The 20,372-nt window shown below is 29.0% G+C and overlaps 1 protein-coding gene and 1 pseudogene across 1 annotated transcript; both read left to right on the top strand.

Moving 5' to 3' along the window:
• Window positions 1-10,682: 10,682 nt before the first annotated feature.
• LOC145947901 (uncharacterized) lies at window positions 10,683-11,392 on the top strand (annotated as a pseudogene).
• Window positions 11,393-11,766: 374 nt separating this feature from the next.
• Window positions 11,767-12,546, top strand: LOC145947900 (uncharacterized). Its single transcript, XM_083057671.1, has one exon. The coding sequence runs from the start codon at window positions 11,767-11,769 to the stop codon at window positions 12,544-12,546; it is 780 nt and encodes a 259-aa protein (XP_082913797.1).
• Window positions 12,547-20,372: the final 7,826 nt, after the last annotated feature.

Below are 20,372 nucleotides of genomic sequence, written 5' to 3'. Positions count from 1 at the left end.
TAAACATTAAAATAATATTTATTTCAGATATATGAATTCACAACACGTAATATGGCAAAATTACATTCAAATATTGTATATAAGTTATTTGTACGTTCTGAACAGTTATACCATCAAGTGAAATTTCTGAAAAGTTTACAACATTAATTAAAACAAAACATATTTAACTACAATATGTTTAACTGCAACACTATGACACGTTCAAGTGCAGAAAAATTAAAACTCCATCACATATATTTCACTCTGCAGTAATAAAAAGATTCAAATATTAAATATTAAATATAAAATTTAGCAATATTTTTTTCATATATTTATCATTTTATTATTTATTATATAATGTCTTTTATTATTTTTTCTCGAATGCTTCTGACTATATTGTAAATATGTAAAATTTATTTAATTATTGTTAAATTGATTCTTATATTATTTAGTTTTAATATTTATATAAACATTAATTAAATTTTTACTAAATGTTTATTATATATACATATATATATATATATATATATATATATATATGTATATATATATATATATACATATAATATGTATGTATATATAATATTATGTTAATTATTATTGTTTACACAACTTTATGTTATATAAATATTAAAACGCAGATATGTTAAAAATGGAATATTAAAGTTAATATATACAGAGTATTTCAAAAGTGGAAATCAATTGCTCGTAATTCAGGATCCAAAAGCATGTAAAAATATTATCATTAACATAGATCCTGAAATGCGTTGACTTTGGATAACGTCATTTTTAAGTTAAACTTTAAAATTGCTTTGGTTTCGAATTTTTTGTCAAAATTAAAAAAAAATGACAATTTTATGAGTTTTATAACATAATTAAAGTCAGATAAAAATTTCGGGCTGCTTAGCACTATTCAGGTGCATTTTATTATTTGATTGACATCACTTTTTTTAATTTTGACAAAAAATATCGAAAGTACAGCAATTAAAAATTTCAATATAAAAATGCTATCATTACCGCAAAATCAACGCATTGCCGGACCTGTATCAACTATTTTTATATCAACCATTTTTTTATTTCTGGATATCCAATCACCTTCCAATGAATTGATTCACTTTAGAAGAACCATGTATATAAGATATAAACATTAACATTTTGTAATGGTTACATTTTCTAATATTAATAATTAATTAATACACTTAATGTAATAGTTAAATATTAGCTTTACTATTTTACACTAATTTTTAAAATAATTATTATTTTATTATTAATATATTTGTAATATTATATATTAAGTATTTTGTAAAATAATAAAAATTTTAATAATGAACTTTAATGTAATTACAATTCCATGTCAAAAATGTTATTTTATGTTTATACATATTTCGTTATGTTTATACATTTTCTAAAAAATTCTTCTGTAATTTCTTAAATGTGTATAATATTGAGCAATAATATGAATTTATCTTTTATATTACAATTTTTTTAATGATATGATGAAATAAATACAATAAAATCAATAAAATGTGTAAATAAACATAATATATTTGTGTTAATGACGATTAGGTAATTTTATCTTATCTTTATTTAGAAGGAAAATAATACGAGAAAATATAATAAAATGAAGTAGAAAAAACTTTAAACATATTATATTGAATATATTTTTAAATTATAACTGAACATTTGCTGTGTGCAAAGTCTCAATTACAAATTTTCACATTCGTTTATTCTAACGATTTCTCATGTATTTTACGGTAATTAAGTATATATAGTGTATAATTATATATAATGTATAATTATATATAGTGTTAATTTATTAATCTTTTCATCATTTTCCATAAATAATGGTAATAATAATATAATATATAATATATAAAATGGTAACAAAATATATAAAATGGTATATATAATATATAATATTATTTGATGAGTTATTTTTATATCGCTAGTACATTAATCAACAGGGTAGTTGTAAATTAATCGACCAAACTAGCCAATAAATTTTGTTTATTTAATACAAGTTACGACGTTTCGACCATATGGTTGTGGTCCTTTTCAAATATAAAGTTCTTGTTAAAAAATACTTTACATATTTTAGTTACGAACGTAAAGAACTTTATACTTGAAATGGATCACAACCATATGGTCGAAACGTCGTAACTTGTATTAAATAAACAAAATTTATTGGCTAGTTTGGTCCATTAATTTACAACTACCCTGATAATATATAATATATAAAATGGTAACAAAATAATATAAAATGGTATATATAATATATAATATATAAAATGGTAACAGAACAAAGGAATGTGTATGTGTGTGTGTGGTGTGAAGATGTACAACACATTGTAGGAATGTATATAAATATTTATTAATACATAATCTCAATCCGTTTTTAAATTTTATGATTTAATTGTTATTCCAATGCCAATAATTCCAACGAATAGAAAACAATTAGAAAAAAAAATGTTTTTTTATAATTATAAATATTTCTATATAGATGCGACTGTTAGAAACTTTCCAAATTTTTGAAGGATTTGTTTGAGTTGTAGCAAACTTCTGTCAAAATGATTAGCATAAACGAGATTATAACAAAAAAAAAAAAAAACAAACAAACAAAAATACGGAATATCAATTATTAATCAAATATTACATAATAGACTTGTATGTTTATTAAATAAATTAAAAATGTATACTGCCATATTCTTATTTAATAATGCCATTTATTTTATTCATACAAATTGCATTAATTATATATTACTTTTATCATTTTTAATGCATCTCTCGAATGTATCAATTAATTATAAACGCAAAAATCTTCCTCTCGAAAATATTTTGGTTAATACTTTTTTAGAAGATTATTCTCACAGAATTTATAATAAATTCTTGCCTTTTTTCCTCTAATTTAGTATAATGTAATGTATGTAATATATATTTATAAAAAATTTTAGATATAAATAATACGAAAAATTTTTTTTTTATTATTTATTTTTGGCAATCCTTAATAAATGGATAGTTAACAAAATATGTGTTTATACAAAAGTATAATTTTGTATGCTAAATGTACAAGAGACAAAAGCAAATGATTGTTTATCAGAGGCTCCTTAATTTTTTCACTTCTTTGAGATTATTATTTAAGTCATTAACATTAAAACTCATACTATTGCAAATTGTAATAAATGTATGCAAGTGTTTGATATAGCAAAAGATCAATTTTATATTTCTCTTCTTACATTTATAGCATTGGCCGCATTCAGCAGACTCAACCGCTAAGTAGCAATCGAACGTGATTGGTTTCTACTTTCAGATCCAGCCAATCAGCATCGAATGACATCGGAAAATTGCTCAACTGTTGAGTCTGCTGAATGCGGCCATTGTATAAGAACACATATTTTTATTTGAATAAATTAAAATTTTATTTTTATAAAAAAATTTATATACATTATTAATATACTTTTTTTATTATATATTATCATATACATTATCATATACATTATTAATATACATTGTTATTAGTTATTATATCGTTATTATCAGTTAGTATATCGTTATTACTACATTTTATTATAATTATTTCTGTAGAATATATATAATTATCGAATATATAAAATATTTTATATGTACATAATTATTTATATAAACTATATTATAAATATGTTATATAAAATTTGATATATGTTATATAAAATATGTTATATAAAATATAAATATATTATATAAAATACATAAAAATGACAGATATCAAGATAAAAGACATTTTTTAATGTGTGGCTTAATTAGAAAATACAACATATACAGTTAACAAAACATATATGTTTGCAGATAATTTGATATAGTTATAAGATCATTTTACACTATATATATTATATTTCTATATATATTTTTGAATATATAATATTATAGGTTATGCAAGATACGTTATATAAAATACATACTAAATGACGGACATCTAGATAAAGACATTTATTAATGTGTGGCTATGCTTAATTAAGAAATAATTTTAAAAATATAAGTTTGCAGTTAATTTGATATAATTATAAGATCATTTACGCTAAATACATAAAGATAAAGCGATAAATTTGTCAAGGATGCCAGTTTTCGTTTTATTTTGTCAATGCTTAGTTTGTTCAGGAGACAATTTAAGTCATTAGAACATAAAGTTGTTATAATTGTTAATGTCCATGATAATGAATTATCCTCATAGTATTTCTTTCGAAACCTGTATCCATGTTGTTGAATCTTTAACTTGACAACTTGTTAACCTACATTTGCATACAAAATTAAATCAATATAAAAATTTGGAATAATTAATATTACAAAGTTCTTCTTTAATTATATGCATTGTTTAATATATTAACAGGTTCAAATTGTTATTATTAAACTTCATCTTATGATTCATATATTCGAAAGAATTCGAGAATACAAGTTTAAATATTTTACGGATCCCCAAAGAGAGATCCTTACTTAATATAAATATATATATTTTCACATTAGTGATTATATTTGAATTATAAATCAACAATTGTGACATATTTAAGTATAAAATTAGCTAAATACGGTTGATATTTAGACATTTATATTACATAATACTTTTAAAATACAAATTTATGCTATATAACTGATTCGATTATTTATAAATTTACAGTAAAGTGGTAACATTTCAATTTAATATGCGTATTATACATGAATAAAAGTGCATGCAAAAGTAATTGAGAAAAGATAAAAAAACAGTAATATTGTATTAATTATAAAACTTTAGTGCTATTTACCATCACATTGCTCTTACTCTAAATCTTACTCTTCGTGAAGGAACTAAGTTATGGTCAAAGATCAAATGCGCAAATAAAATTGAATCCTGTGTGCCTCTAAAATATATTTCTTCGCAATGTATACATCTTTTCACTCTTGGCCCCTTATTATCGGCGTATAATCTAGTTGTTTGATAGTGTTCCGCTAACCAATCGCCGACACTTTTATTCTCTCCATGGCACACATGCCTATATATTAAATGTTCCTTTATTTGCTTCAAAGCATTATTTGGTATACGATATATTCTATCACATAAGGAACACATTGCCTTATTATTTTCTGTTATATAGAAGTAACACCACACTAAATGTGTCCCGTTATGTTCTTGCCAGTATTTTGGATGTTTATTAATCATGTGTTGTTTGAAATGTCTTATTTTTTCAAATATTTGAAATTTTACACGACAAATATTGCATTTTGCACTTATAGTTTTTAATGTAAAATATCTCAATATCCAGTTCCTTTTTGCTTTCATTGTCAATGTGATGTACCCTTTACTATCACCTATCGTATTTTACGACGAGAAGATGTGTTTCCAATCGTGTGCGAGAAGTGATTCTAACTAAATAAAAGAAGAAGGTCGCGAACAGATGTATGTTTCTGTTGAAAATGACAAATATACACAGTTAAAATCTGATTAATGTCTCGAATTTCTCTATTATTTTTCATTATGTGGTCACAATAACATTTTATATATATATAGTGTGTTTAGTTAGAATTACTTATTTTTAGATTTGTCTTTAACGCATATGTAGACGCAGATTATATACATATTTTTGTAGATATATATATGTATATATATATATATATTTAATTTACCAGCAATTTTGTTATTCTTTTAGTATGTGATTATTGAAAATATATCGATCTGTGATGAATATTAATTAAATGTTCTATGATTGGCATGTAAAAATTATCTATTGTACATGTATAAATTCAGCATGTGTCTTTTCTCATGTATATTTATGTATATCTAAAAAATATTTCGACATTCAAATGTGGAGATACTTGTTGTATTTTCGTTAACTTTATGTATATTCTTTAAGTAATTTATAATATAATTCACATATCTATTATTATTACAACAAAAATGCAATCACAAAGCTTGCATGTCAAAACATTATTTTGTCTTGTACAAAATTCCCGTTCCCAGATGTGTTCTTTATTAATGTTTATAATTTGTTGTGAATCCTGTGTCCGATAACACTTCCGATTAAAGAAAAATCACGCAAAGATCTACACAGTTACAAATATTATGATAGACGCCAATATTATAACATGCTAATTCTCGCAGAGTATTTTGGAATTAGCTAACAATAAGATTAGTTTTATCAATTTTTCGGAAACCATTAGAACGTGAAGAAAAGAAAAATTAACAAAATTAATTAATCAAAGATTATATGAAATATTTAATGTGTTAAAATAATTATAAACTAACATAATAATATATCATATTTATTTAATAATAATACTTTATTTATGAAATTGAATCAATTTTATATCGTTTTTATTATAATCGATGAATATAAACATATTGAAAACAAATATAAAAATATTATATCTGTTTAAACATCTTTTTTAATATAATACTTTTGAAATATTATTCTTGCAGAATTAATAAAAAGTTTCTGTTAAATAATATACATATAATGTCTTAAGATAAATGTAAAAGAATTATTAATATAAATAAATTTAAATAACTGCCTGAGATAAATAGATAATGAACAAACTTTATGTTCGTAAAACAGTCAATATAATTATAATTTCGTGTTATTTTGTTTCATGGATACCCTCCGATCCCCGAGGAAGTAGCGCTGAACTCTTACCGGCAAAAACCCCGCGAATATCCTACTCGAACTTTGTTTGCGCGAGGTGCCCGGCACAATTTGCTCGCTTCGGGACACCTCCGCATTCAATGCAACATTCTTAAATAGAATTGCAACGGTTCGAATTGATAAAGATAGGAGATACACATTTTAAATCACAATTTGTCCTTAAAGAACCGACTTTGTTCAATTTGCGATAACTCAGCGAAAAATTATTGTATCGAATTCTGCCAAAGCGCATTTTAAAGAGAAAAGTTCAAATTTTTACGTGCTTTTTATCCCATTGAGCTACGTCAACTGATTTACGCCGTGCAATTCAGGAAAGTGGACCTTCTATTCATCAGTTTTGCAGGTTCACATTCTATCATTTGTCATTGCAAAACTGATCATTCCACGTAATCGGCATTAAAATTTTCTCAAACTACAGACTTTAAGCTTTATTTTCGTTTTTTAAACGCCTCGATATCATAATTATTTGCTGAGTTATAAATTCTTGAATTTTCACAATTTTTTACTACTTTTCAAGTGTACCGGTTTCTTTGGCCGAGTGTATATATTGCTAATTGGTTAATTAATTATTGTCTTTAATATTTATTTGTTTAAATAAGTTTTCATTATAACTATTAAGTTTGAGAACTTTGCATCTAAAATATTTGATAATGTATAAATACAAATAAAATTAATAAATAATAAAAGAGATAAAGATAATTTGTTGTATTTAAGATTATAAAATTTTCCTTTAATTGTGCATTCAATTATTAGAAATAAATTTAGTGTTATTATTAAACTTGCTATTATTAAACTTCATATTACCACAAATATTTTATAACTCAAAAGGATGCAAATATAAATACCATGCAGATACAAAAATTCTTGCCCTATTATTTACAATTAAATACAAACATGTTCAAATTATTATTTATATTTGAATAAATGTATTACATATTTGAGTTGTTTTATCTGATTCTTACATTCGCTAAACGAGATTGACATTAAATATGCTACATATTTCACAAATATATTTGTAACGATTAAATGTCAAACAATTGAAGTTTGTTTTGATTTGTACATCAAAGGACATATAAATATTTAAAGAATATAAATTAATATAATATTCATAAAAAAAATCGATATTTTTATTCCTTTTATATGATTTCTGAAGATATATCAATCTGTGATGAGTATTGATCAAATGTTCAATAGACAAATTATCTATTTTATAAGTATAAATGGCACAAATTCGGCATATGTCCTTTATCATGTAGGTATATTTATATACATCTAAATATTTCAACATCATTATGCAGAGATATTTGTTGTATTTTCGATAACTTTATGTACATTTGTTAAGTAATTTGTAATATAATTCATAACTATTATTATTAAAACAAACATGAATCACAAAATTTGCATATCAAAACGTCATTTTGTCTTGTACAAAATTTCCATTTTCAGATATCTTCTTTATTAATATTTATAATTTGTTGTGGATCTTGTATTTTTGAATTAGCTAAGATTAGTGCTGTCAATGCGGAAACCATTAGAGCGTGAAGAAACGGAAAATAAGCAAAATTTAATTAATCAAAGTTTGTAAGAAATTTTTGAATGTGTTTTAATTAATTATAAATTAAATAATAATATATCATTTTTATTCAATAATGCTACTGTATTTATGAATTTCGCGAAGAAGATTATAGATTGATATCAGTACTCAAATACAGAGCGTTGCGGTTTAGATATGTCCAAGGATCACATATTCACGGTAGTTTACGTATCAAAGTTACACATCATTGGTCGCGGTGCAGAGAAACAAATTCTTGATATCATCATAATCTTGTGCATTTACTCATGCCGTAAAATAAAAAAAACAGTCTCCATAACTGGAAGTTTCTTCCTTAGTAATAGCAATTCTTCCTTAATAACAGTAATTACTTATATAGATAATATAAAGTTTGTTTAAACTTGATTAATATTTTTTTACAGAAATCAGTTGATTAAAGCGTTAATTTGCTAATTAAATTTTAAAATAATAATATGGTAAAAGATTAAAATAATAATTTGTTTTAAATAATACGTTATAATTCTTTAAACTCGATTAATATTTTTGACAGTTATATCAGCTGATTTCTGTCAAATAATATTAATTGCAGATAAGGTATAGGTATTGTAACATATAATTTACGACATATTACTATTTTATTTTTTATAAATCTCAAGCGACGCGGTAGCGCAAGTATACAAATTCGATTAACGTCAAAGGTATATTTCTAGAACTAAAGCCATAATCAAAAATCTAACGGCATTTTGCTTATATAATACAAATATAAGCTTTCGATTGCGACCAGTTTAAAAATGATTGGTGCAGTCAATCCCGAGAACTGAAAAATTCGTACCCAAAAAAATAATATTTTCGCGTTTAAGACTTTTTTCAGATCTCATGTACATAACTTCGCACGCACACACGCAAAGCGAGTTTGTCCCTACTGGCATATTCGCAACGTTACGACTGACGCAACGTTCACAAGATATGTATGACTGCTTAGCCAGTTAGCCAATCCAAGATGTCCTTCAAACAGCCATTTTTTATATATCGGTGCTTCACATATTGATTGCCTCTTATATAAAAAAGATACAACCACAAAATGGATATTATTAAATGACATTATTGACAACGTAAGTACTATAATAAAAAAAAACCTTTTTTAAAAAAAAGGTAAAAAAAGGGCGCCAAGTTTACGTGTCATGTGAAAAGTGTTATACAAAAACAGTGTTTTTAAATTATTGTAAAAAAACAATATTTCTAAAAAAAATAATGATATCAAAAAATTGCGCCAAATTAATATAAATTTGTTTTATAAAAAAGAATTTGTCTTATTATTTTAAATATAAAAAAAAACTACTCAGCTAAATATAAATGTGTATTAATTTTGCACATTATTATCTGATCTGAAATATAAAATTTATCACAGTGTTACGTCCAGACTCACGGAAGGAAGGACGTAACTAAATTTACTTTCGAACGACGGCAGACTATCCGTCTGTTCGACCCGAACGAACGTGTTTAGGCCCAAATAGGTCAACGACTGGGAAAGTCGCTCTTACTCTATTTAAAGGGCCGTTCGCTCGGTGGTCCCTTTTCGGCAAGAGAATCTAATCTCTTTTGCTCGGGATGAGACCTTGTGCGATCTTGGATTACGGGAATGGAAGTAACGAGATCGGGTCTATTAATTAAAGAGTATTAGGCATCATATTAAAACAATTAATTTCTTTTGCTCTTAAAGAACGAGAAAAGAAGAATTAGATTCATAAGAATCATTATACTTATACATAATTATTATTATTATTATTTATTCTAATAGTGTAGCTCTCTTACAAAGAGAGTACCCCAACTGCCAACCGAGTTTTTTAATGAGCTTTGGTATGGTGATAATGGTGAGGAAAATATAAGATTACGCCTCCAACATTAGCCGTAGATATGTAGTAGTTTTCGAGAAATCAAGGGTTGAAATTAGGCGAGCACATTATGTATCTTAAATTAAGGATGTATAGGAGATACAATCGGAGACAAAAGTACCCGAAATTCGAAAATAACAAATATTTGCATTTTGCAAGTCTTAAATAAAGTCATAAGCAACTGAAAGGATAGTGACAGCTCTAAGTTTTAATTTAGAAGTGTAATTTTTTCATTCCGACTCTTTTTTTGGTTGCATTTGTTGATATTGTTATTTATGTAATAAAATTTTTGGAAGTGAATATTCCCTGAATTCAACTTGACGGAATAAATTTTTGAAATCATAAGTGAAGTTAATGATTGCTATAAAGTAATGAATTATGTTTAAATATTAATGAAAATGTAAGTATATATTATATTTATAAAAGTTATGACTATAAAATGTTATTATTCTTGATAATTGAGTGCTCTCTGAAAAGTGTTAAACGTGACAACACTGTCGCTTTTCATAAGCTGGCAGCTTTGCGCGCTGTCAATCTCACATGTCAAAGAAGATGTCAATTCACGCTGTGCATAATTAGAGGCTATCTATAGCTAAAAATTTTTCACGCGTTATTATGCCAAAAATAACGTATCGTTGGAAAGGAAAAATAATGTCTAAAAAAACTTATGAAAAAAGAATTGCTCAACGAAAAAGTGGCGAGAAGAGAAGAAAAATCTCAAAAGAGAATAAAGAAAAAGTAGAGAATGAAATTGAAGACGTTATTGAAGAACAGCCTGATTTTATAAACGGACGACGTATTGTTGAATTAAAAATTCTTGGTCGGCAATTGTGGTGTGTATCCTGCAAAGAAGCTTTATCTTTGGAATACATCGAAAATGAGAAACGCCGAGGATTGGGTTCACAACTCTCGGTGCGATGTCATAAATGTCTACTTCTCAATCAAATTAAAATACAGATAAAAAACTATTAGCATGTGACAAACGTAGTGTTCGTTTTGATATTAACTATAAAGCTGCTTTAGGAAAATTTTAATATTTAAATATACAAATTTAATTATTCTAATTTTAATTATATTTATATTTATTATTTTCTTGGATTATTTCCTTCTCAGGTGCTTTGCACAGTGGATTAGGATGGACACACCTCTCCAAATTATTCGCTTGTATGAATATCCCATGTTTTGATTTTAAAACCTATAAAAATTATGAACAGGAAGTTGGATTAGCAGCGGAAAAAGTGGCTAAAAACAGCTGCAAAGATGCGACAATGTTGGAAAGAAAATTGACATTGGAGCAAGCAGAAAACATCGCTAAATTATTGTAACTAATGAACGATTTTCTTACACCTATTTAAATTTAATAATCTTGATGGAAAAAAATCTCAAATTATTTTGTTATCTGAATACAGAAGATTTATTTTTTAATTCTTATATCTAATATCTCTATTTTTAAATCTTTTATCTAACAAATAATAAACAAATAAATAAATAAATAAATAATGCATTAAATCAATAGTAACAACAATAGTTAATCCTTACATTTTTTTACTTTATTTAGACCACAAGAATTCCAATCAGATTTCCTAATTCCTCGCCAATCACTGAATGAATCCACTACTACTAATTCACAAGAACTAGAATCTAATACTCAAGAATATCCTATTTCAATGATGTAATCAGAATTTTGGTTTCATACGACATGGGATGGAGTACACGAGGTACAGGACGAAATTACGACAGTTTGAATGGTTTCGGTGCTATTATTGGTTATTTAAGTGGTATGGTATTGGACTATTCAACATGTAATCGAAAATGCAAAAAATGTGGCAAAGATGATAAATCTCCAGAACACGACTGTCGTAAAAATTTTTACGGATCTGCGAAAGCTATGGAACCTCACATTGCCAAGAAACTTGTCATTGATAGTGCTATTCTTCAATCAGAAAATGTTGAAATTGGAGTATTAATAGGAGATGATGATAGCTCCACAATTACAGCATGTCGGGCAGCAAGCACTCATCCTATAATCAAGCAATCAGACGTCAATTATACATCAGAAGGAATCAAAAAGCATTTATACAGCATTCATAAAAGTCGGCAAGAATTAACCAAGGATCGTATAACATATTTACATCGATCTTTTATGTATGCTGTGGCTCAGAATCGAGGAAATAGTAAAGCAATGGCAGATTCAATCCGTTGTATTCCTTATCATGCATTTAATGATCACAGTAAATGTGGTAGATGGTGTGGCTACATTCAAGATAAAGAGAACTATGACCACAAAATAATTCCTGGTGGCTTTCATGATCAGCGATTGTTTACTGAACTTAGAGACATCTTTGAGAAAGTTGCTTCAAATGCAGAGAAATTTTCGAGCGGTGCTTCTAGTAATGTAAACGAAAGATTAAATGCCACAATGGCGAGTAAAGCTCCGCAGTCAAGATGCTATATCAAGATGCTTGACTGCATCGGCTAATTTCCGATTTGCATGTGCCGTTGGCCAAAAAAACATTGGAGAAGGATATACTCAAGAAATAATTAAAACAATCAATATGTCATCAGGAAAACATCTCTCACAACATATTTCAAAAACTAATGCAGCATTAATGAAAAGGCGAGAATTAATTAAATCTACCTCATTCAAAAAGAGACGTATGGAATTAAAAAAGCTTCGAACTGTTTTACGTCATAACAAAGAAAACGTTGAGGGTGTTACTTATAAAAGTAATTGTTCTCTTTTGAGTGAACCAGCAATACCGATCGATGAAGATGACGATGAGTCCAATTTCGAAGAAGATGATAACGAAATTCCTATTGTCTTGCTTGATTTAGAAACCTCAGGCTTTCAAAGAAATTGTGATATCTTACAGATCGCAGCAAAGTATGGAAAAAATAAATTTTCAATTTATGTTAATCCTACTCAAGAAATATCTGCAAATGCTACCGCAGCCAATGGTCTAGTAAACTGTTATGGAGATCTCATGTATCATGGTGTGAAAGTACAATCTTTCTCTATGAGAATAGCTTTGGCAAGTCTACAGGAATGGCTAAAATTATTTGAAAAGAAATGCTGCATTGCTACACATAATCTAATCTTCGACGGACCAAGATTATTTACAGTAATCACTAAATATTCTTTGATTGATGAATTTTCTGATGTAATCTATGGTTTCACAGATACATTAGAAGTAATCAGAAAAGTGACAGGTAAAAATGGTAAAGGTGCCTATACAATAAGTGGATTAGCAAATTCACTTAATATTAATACCTCTGGAACTCACAATATGCAATATACGATTGTGATATTCTTGCCAAAATTCTTCGCAAATTGAAAATAACAAGCAAAATTTTATTAAAAAGTTCAAAGACCTTTTCTGAAAAAACTAAGTACTGGACAACAGAGGAACGAGTTAGTGAAAATTTGTCAACTTTGATACCCTTGCAAGATATCATCGGAGTAACGATCCAAAAAATTAGCGATGGCCGGATTTAAAATGAAAACTCTAGAAAATATTTATAACGTTTCTGGCAAAGATGGCCTTCGTGAATTCTTCAAGGAAAAACTTCAAAAGAAAGTTTTGAAAGGATTATGTGAATCGACAGTTCAAAAAATTATCGATTGGTTCAACAAATAAATTTCAACATTTTTAATACTATATATATGATTATATTATTTTTATACTGTGTAAAAAAATTTTAATATGTAATAACTGTGCATTTTTTGTAAATATTTGATAATACGTTCAAATAAAACTGTTATTTTTCGCTATAAAAATGTATTTGTGTAATATTAATAATAAATTAATATAATAATAAATTAATTAATAATAATAATAATAAATAAATACTAATAAATAGTAATAAATTGGAAAAATTTATATAATACATATACATATATATATATATATATATGTATATTCAAAATAAAAATACTTCAAAATACTTCAAAATAAACATTTTTTTGTTAATACTAATTTTCTCTTTTATTTTAAAATATTTTTCTCTTTAAAGTTTGTCGGTCTAATTTTTTAACACTGTATATATAAATTTTGTGATATATATCTATATAGAGTTTCAGTTGTTTCCAGCGTTGCCGCACTTCTATAACCAACATCAGAGAAATCAGCGAAATAGCCAGAATTTCAATAAATTTCAATCATTTTAATCACTTTAATTATTATTTTCTTCTAAACGGTTTAGTGAATGTTAATGTAATTTTGCAAAAGTGTTCCTTGAAGTTTCAGTAACACATGTACAAAATTTGAAATATATGGTACCATTTTTTCGATATTTTTAACATAATACAATCGATCACAGTAACAAATCTTCATAAGATTATATGTAAAAGTAACAGAAATTTAAATTGCAATAACTTTTAAATGAGTTAGTGAATTAATTCCAAATTTTGACAGTAGCTTTAGTATCACAGTGGAAACGATCTATATAATTTTTATGAATTTTGTACCATTTTTAGATATCTCCCATCCTTAAAAGTTTTATCGCAGCATTCGGTTTTAAATTTAAGATACATAACGTGCTCGCCTAATTTCAATCCTCGATTTCTCGAAAACTACTGCGTATCTACGGCTAATGTTGGAGGCATAATATTATATTTTCCTCACCTACCACCACACCAAAGCTCATTAGAAAACTCGGTTGGTAGTTGGGGTACTCTCCTTGTTAGTCGGAGAAAAGAAATAGATACTCCTGTGTATGAGGGAGTGAGTGTGTATGGATCGCGGGTGATACATAAGTACAGAGGTCATCAACCGAGACATAGAGGGGGAAGTTATTGTAAAAAAAAAACTAGTGTCCCGGTTGGTTAGTACAATAATTTTAGTATATTCTTAATTTATATATATATATATATATATATATATATATACATGTAATTTTATTTTATTATATTTTATATTTTATTTATATAAATATGTTATTATTTACATACGTTTAATATCTGTATCCTGTGTACGGTGCGAGCACGTATCCTGGTTGTATGGGCGGTGCAGACACATATGCTGATTGTACAAGCGGTGCCGATATATATCCTGGTTGTACGGGCGCTATGTATCCTGGTTGTATGGGCGCTGCAGATACATATCCTGGTTGTATTTATGAATGGTGCGGATACATATCCTGGTTGTACAGGGTGTTTCTGCGACATACACATCAGTATGTCGGGTTGCCTATCTGCTTACAGACAGGGGCATGCTTTACTAGGCTCGCAGAATAAAATCAGAATGCAGAAGTCCGACGGGGAGTGAGAAAAGGGGATTCGGTTTTTATGACTCTAGCATATAGTATACAATTAAAATTTAATAATATAGATAAAATACATACACTTACTAACAAAAGTTAAGAAACAAAGTAATTAGTTGTGGTAACTATTTTATATCTTTATTTTCTGAGATACATATGTTGAGAGCAAAAATACTATAAAGAGATAACATATCATACATCAACAAACAAGTTTTTTTGATTATATTAACACAAAGTCAACAAATAAAATTGAGTCGAAAAAATCGAAAAAAAGTTTCGTGAGACATTAAGAAAAATAGTTTATTTTAATTATATTATCACTTTTTACAAAACTAACGGTTTGTAAGCATCTTTAATTTTCATAATAATTTAATAAAATGGTTGGTTTACGTTGGACGTCAATTGGGAAGTCATTCTTTTACTAATAAAATGGAATTGATGCAAAAGATCACGAAAATATAGTTTGAAATACAGGCTGAGTTTTGTACTCGATTAATCAAATTAATGCCACGCAAATGTTATGCAGTCATCAAATTCAAGGGTTATCCAACATCTTATTAAATTATTATGAAAATTAAAAACGCTTACAAATCGTTATTTTTATTAAAAGTGATTATATTAATTTAAATAAACTATGTTTCTTAACTTTTGTTACAAAAATTTTATTCGATTTTTTCGACTCAATTTTATTTATTGACTTTGTTAATATAATCGAAAAAGTTTGTAGTTTATTGATGTAGGATATGTTATATCTTTATAGCAGTTTTTCTCAAACTATGTATCTAAAAATATAAAGAATATAAAATAGTTACCAAATGATTACTTTTTGTTTCTTAATTTTTGTTAGTAAGTGTATTTAATAATATAGTTGACATAACATAAATAATATACAAATTTGAACAAAAATATTTTTAATTTTTAAATTACAATAAATTACAATAAATGTTCAATATGTCCACCATTTTCCTCTAAACATAACGCAATTCTACGCATAAAATTTTCTCTTACTCGTTTTAATATTAGAGGAGTGATTTCTGCGTTTTTAATTTTATTTTTTAACATTTCCGCATTTTCCGGCAGAGTTTCGTATATTTTATTTTTTAAGAAACCCCACATAAAAAATCCAAGGGTGTGAGATCCGGAGAACGTGGTGGCCATTCCCGAGGACCATGAAGTCCGATCCATCTCCCGGGAAATTTTTGATTTAAAACTGTTCTTGCCAAAATAGAAGTGTGGGCAGGATGTCCGTCTTGTTGGAACATCATTTCTATTCTATTAGCCAATGGCACATTCTCAAGAAGTTCATTCAGCCGATGTAGTAAAAAATTTGAATAATAATGTGCATTTACATTGCCTTGAATAAATTCGGGACCGATGATATGATCCCCTATTATTCCTATCCACACGTGCACAGTCCATCTGCCTTGAACATTTGTTTGTTTCATGCAATGTTTGATGCATGATTGTGCTCCGCATAATGATGCTCGTTATGCCTGTTTATGGATCCATCGCTTCCATAATTGCTTCATCAGACCAAAGAATATTTTTTAAAAATATGTCGTTTCCGGCATCATTGAAATTCACCTGCATAAATTAGTATGACGACAATTAACAAATATAATAAATGACAACAACGTCTGGTATGTTACTAAAGAATAGAAATAAATTTTTAAATAAACTTATGTGTTCAATAAGCCATTCACAAAAATTTAAATATATCACCAAGTATCAGCCTTTGTGTTGTATGCCATTTAAATGGATGCCAACCCAAAGAATGTTTAATAATTCTATGCACGGTAACATGGTTCATGTTTAAATCTGTGGCAATTGCTCTTGTGTTTGTATGAGGATTTTCCATAAGAGCTTCTTGAACAGCATCAATTTCCTCTTGTCTTCTTTGCGGAACATGGATGGGTCTGGTAGATTTATAAAACTGTCCATTTCTTTTTAATCTTTCGCAAAGACGGTGAAAGAAACCATGATCCACATGTCGTCTATCCGGAAATCTTTGAGCGTAAAGTGCAGCCGCTTGCCTTTGATTATTTCGACACTCGCCATAAATAAAGCAGTGGTATCAACGCAGAGTACTCGAATTCAACTTTCAGGTTCCATCGTAATCACTCAATATGACTTTCACGCCATTAACTTTTGTTAAACAAAAGATCGGAAAACTATAGAAACAGAAGCGCATTCCAGATACTCTAACATTCTTCTGTTTTTATTCTTTTTTTATCATCTTTGCAAAAGATTGAAAAGAAATAGACAATTTTATAAATCCACTAGATCCATCCACGTTTCGCAAAGGAAACAGGAGATAATTGATGTTGTTGATGAGGCTCATATGGAAAATCTTCATACAAGCACAAGAGAACATGCCACAGATTTGAACATGAGATCCGTTCATAAAATTATTAAACATTCTCTGGATTGGCATCCATTTAAACAGTATATAACACAAAGACCCATACCTGGTAATATGCCACAACGTTTAAATTTTTATAATAAATGGCTTATTGAACACAAAAGTTTATTTAAAAATATATTTTTATTTTTTTATTACAACATACCAGACGTTGTTGTCATTTACTTGTTAATTGTGTCGTCATACTAACTTACTCAGGTAAATTTCAATGATGCCGGAAACGATATATTTTTGAAAAATATTTTCCGGTCTGACGAAGCAGATTTTGAAAGTGATGAATCCATAAACAGATATAATGAGCATTACTATGCAAAGCATAATCCACATTGTGTGAAACAAACAAGATGGATTGTGAACGTGTGAATAGGAATAATAGAGGATCATATCATCGGTTCCGAATTTATTCAGGGCAATGTAAATGCACATTATTATTTTGCAAATTTTTTACTCCATCGGCTCCACGAACTTCTCGAGGATGAGCCACTGGCTAATAGAATGGAAATAATGTTTAACAGGATAGACATCTCGCCCACATATCTCTTTTAGCGAGAATCATTTAAATCAAAAATTTTCCGAGACATGAATTGGACTTCATGGTCTTCAGGAATGGCCACCATGCTTCCGGATCTCATGCTAATAGATTTTTTCGTGTGAGGTTTCTTAAAAAATAAAGATATATGAAACCCTGCCGGAAAATGCGGAAATTTAAAAAAATAGAATACAAAACGAATGTGCAGAGATTACTCCTCTCATATTAAAATGTGAAAGAAAATTTCGTGCGCAGAATTGCTCTATGTTTAGAAAAAAAATGGTGGCTACATTGAACATCTATTATAATTTATTATATTTAAAAATTAAAAATATTTTTGTTCAAATTTGTTTATTAAATTTTATTTATGTGATGTTATATATATTATTTAATATATATTTTATTTATATTATTAAATTTCACTATCCTAGAGTCATAAAAACCGATTTCTCTTTCCTCACTTCCCGTCAAACTTGCATTTAGATTTTATTCTGCGAGCCCAGTAAAGCCCAGTAAAGCCCAGTGCCCCTGTCGGTAAGCAGATAGGCAACCCGACATACTGATGTGTATGTCGCAGAAACACCCTGTACAGGCGCAGGCGGTGCGAGCGCATATTCTGGTTGTACAGGCTGTTGTAACCGTAAACACTATGACACAACCACGACCTAAAAACCACAAAAGAGAACGCAGAATCAGCATTTCGAAAGATATAGCGCGCGCCTCGAAATCGAAAACGCAACCGATTGCATATACGCGTTAAGACATCGCGACACATTCGAGATCGCAAAACGCAGACGATGCAAAACCGATTGCATACATGCGACACATTAACCGAAAAACAAAATCTACTTTCGGGTAATATAAGCGCGCCTGATTAACTCCTCGGGGCCGTATTTCGAACCGAAGAAGACAAGTAATTACATATAATCTACTGCGAGGACGCGCTGCGATTCGATATACCAAAGAATTGTACACGTGAGTTGGAATAAACTCTTCTCTTGTGACCAAAGTGTTCTGTTCACCACCCTCGACACTCGGATTCCCAAGACGAACGGACACCTCACAGTATCCTACAAATCCCGTTGTACCCTGAGAGGCACAACAAAATGGTGGCAGCGGTGGGATGCTGATACTGAGCAATAAAGGATATCTAACAATACAAGATTCCTGACAACAAGAGAGATCTGCCAAGTACGGATCTGCCAACATCGTCAGTGCTCGAGGACCTCAAACAGAAAACCGAGAGAAGCTGCAGCGGACCAGGACAGGAGTACGCAACCACAAAACAGCGCAAGAAAACGACCCCAGTAATTCGGGAACGCCGCGGAGTGCGACAGAAGACTCTCCGGCGCCGACCAACAGCTGACCGTGCGGGAACAACGAGCGAGCGAAAGAAGAATGCGTACCATCGTCATACTGTAAGTCAGCATAGTGTATAATAACATAGTCTGAATGTTGGCACCGTCAAAAAAGAAAGTCACGTTTCAACGACCCCGTTTTTTAAGCGCACCGGCGAAATTAGCAAATAGATTCGGCTTCGTAACGCCCGTGCAAGTAGTAGAAGAAGTGGCCCGCGATATTCGCGATAGCGTACGAAAGAATCTCGAATCCGAATACCCAGGCGTAAATCCGCGCGAATCGGAAGCTCGCAAACCCGAAACCCAAGGCGTAACGGACAACCAGTCCTCGCCGCATAATAATAACGAAGCAGGACCGAGCAATATCGATCGAACAACGGTTGATCGCGTTTCGGTAAGACGAAACTACTCCCCCGTGTCGTACGATAGTAGTATTTTTGAGATACCTGACGGAAACACTATGACACACCCCACGGTCCCGTCCGACGACATAGTTAGAGAAATCGAGCGTATGCGAACGCAGACTAGGCATGGCGCCGCCGCCCATTACGAGGATGCCGGACGTCCTAGCGAAGATCCGAGCAACGCGGTATTAGTCGAGGTTTTGCAGAAGTTCCGAGAAATGCAAGAGGAAATGAGACACCTTCGCGACCAGATGCAGGACCTACGTACTAACCGGGAAGACTTAAATAGAACGCGAATAATACACGAAAACCCCTATGCCGAAATCTCAT

This window comes from Prenolepis imparis, unplaced genomic scaffold (assembly GCF_030444845.1).
Source record: "Prenolepis imparis isolate NDT839.2.m4 unplaced genomic scaffold, iyPreImpa1.0 SCAF_181, whole genome shotgun sequence".
In the NCBI taxonomy this organism is placed as follows: Eukaryota; Metazoa; Arthropoda; class Insecta; order Hymenoptera; family Formicidae; genus Prenolepis; species Prenolepis imparis.
The sequence above is the reverse complement of the archived record's forward strand: the minus strand, read 5'-3'. Positions and strand labels throughout refer to the sequence as shown.

Coding starts and splice junctions, on each gene's coding strand:
- LOC145947900 (XM_083057671.1), top strand. CDS start 11,767: ATGGGATGGAGTACACGAGGTACAGGACGAAATTACGACAGTTTGAAT.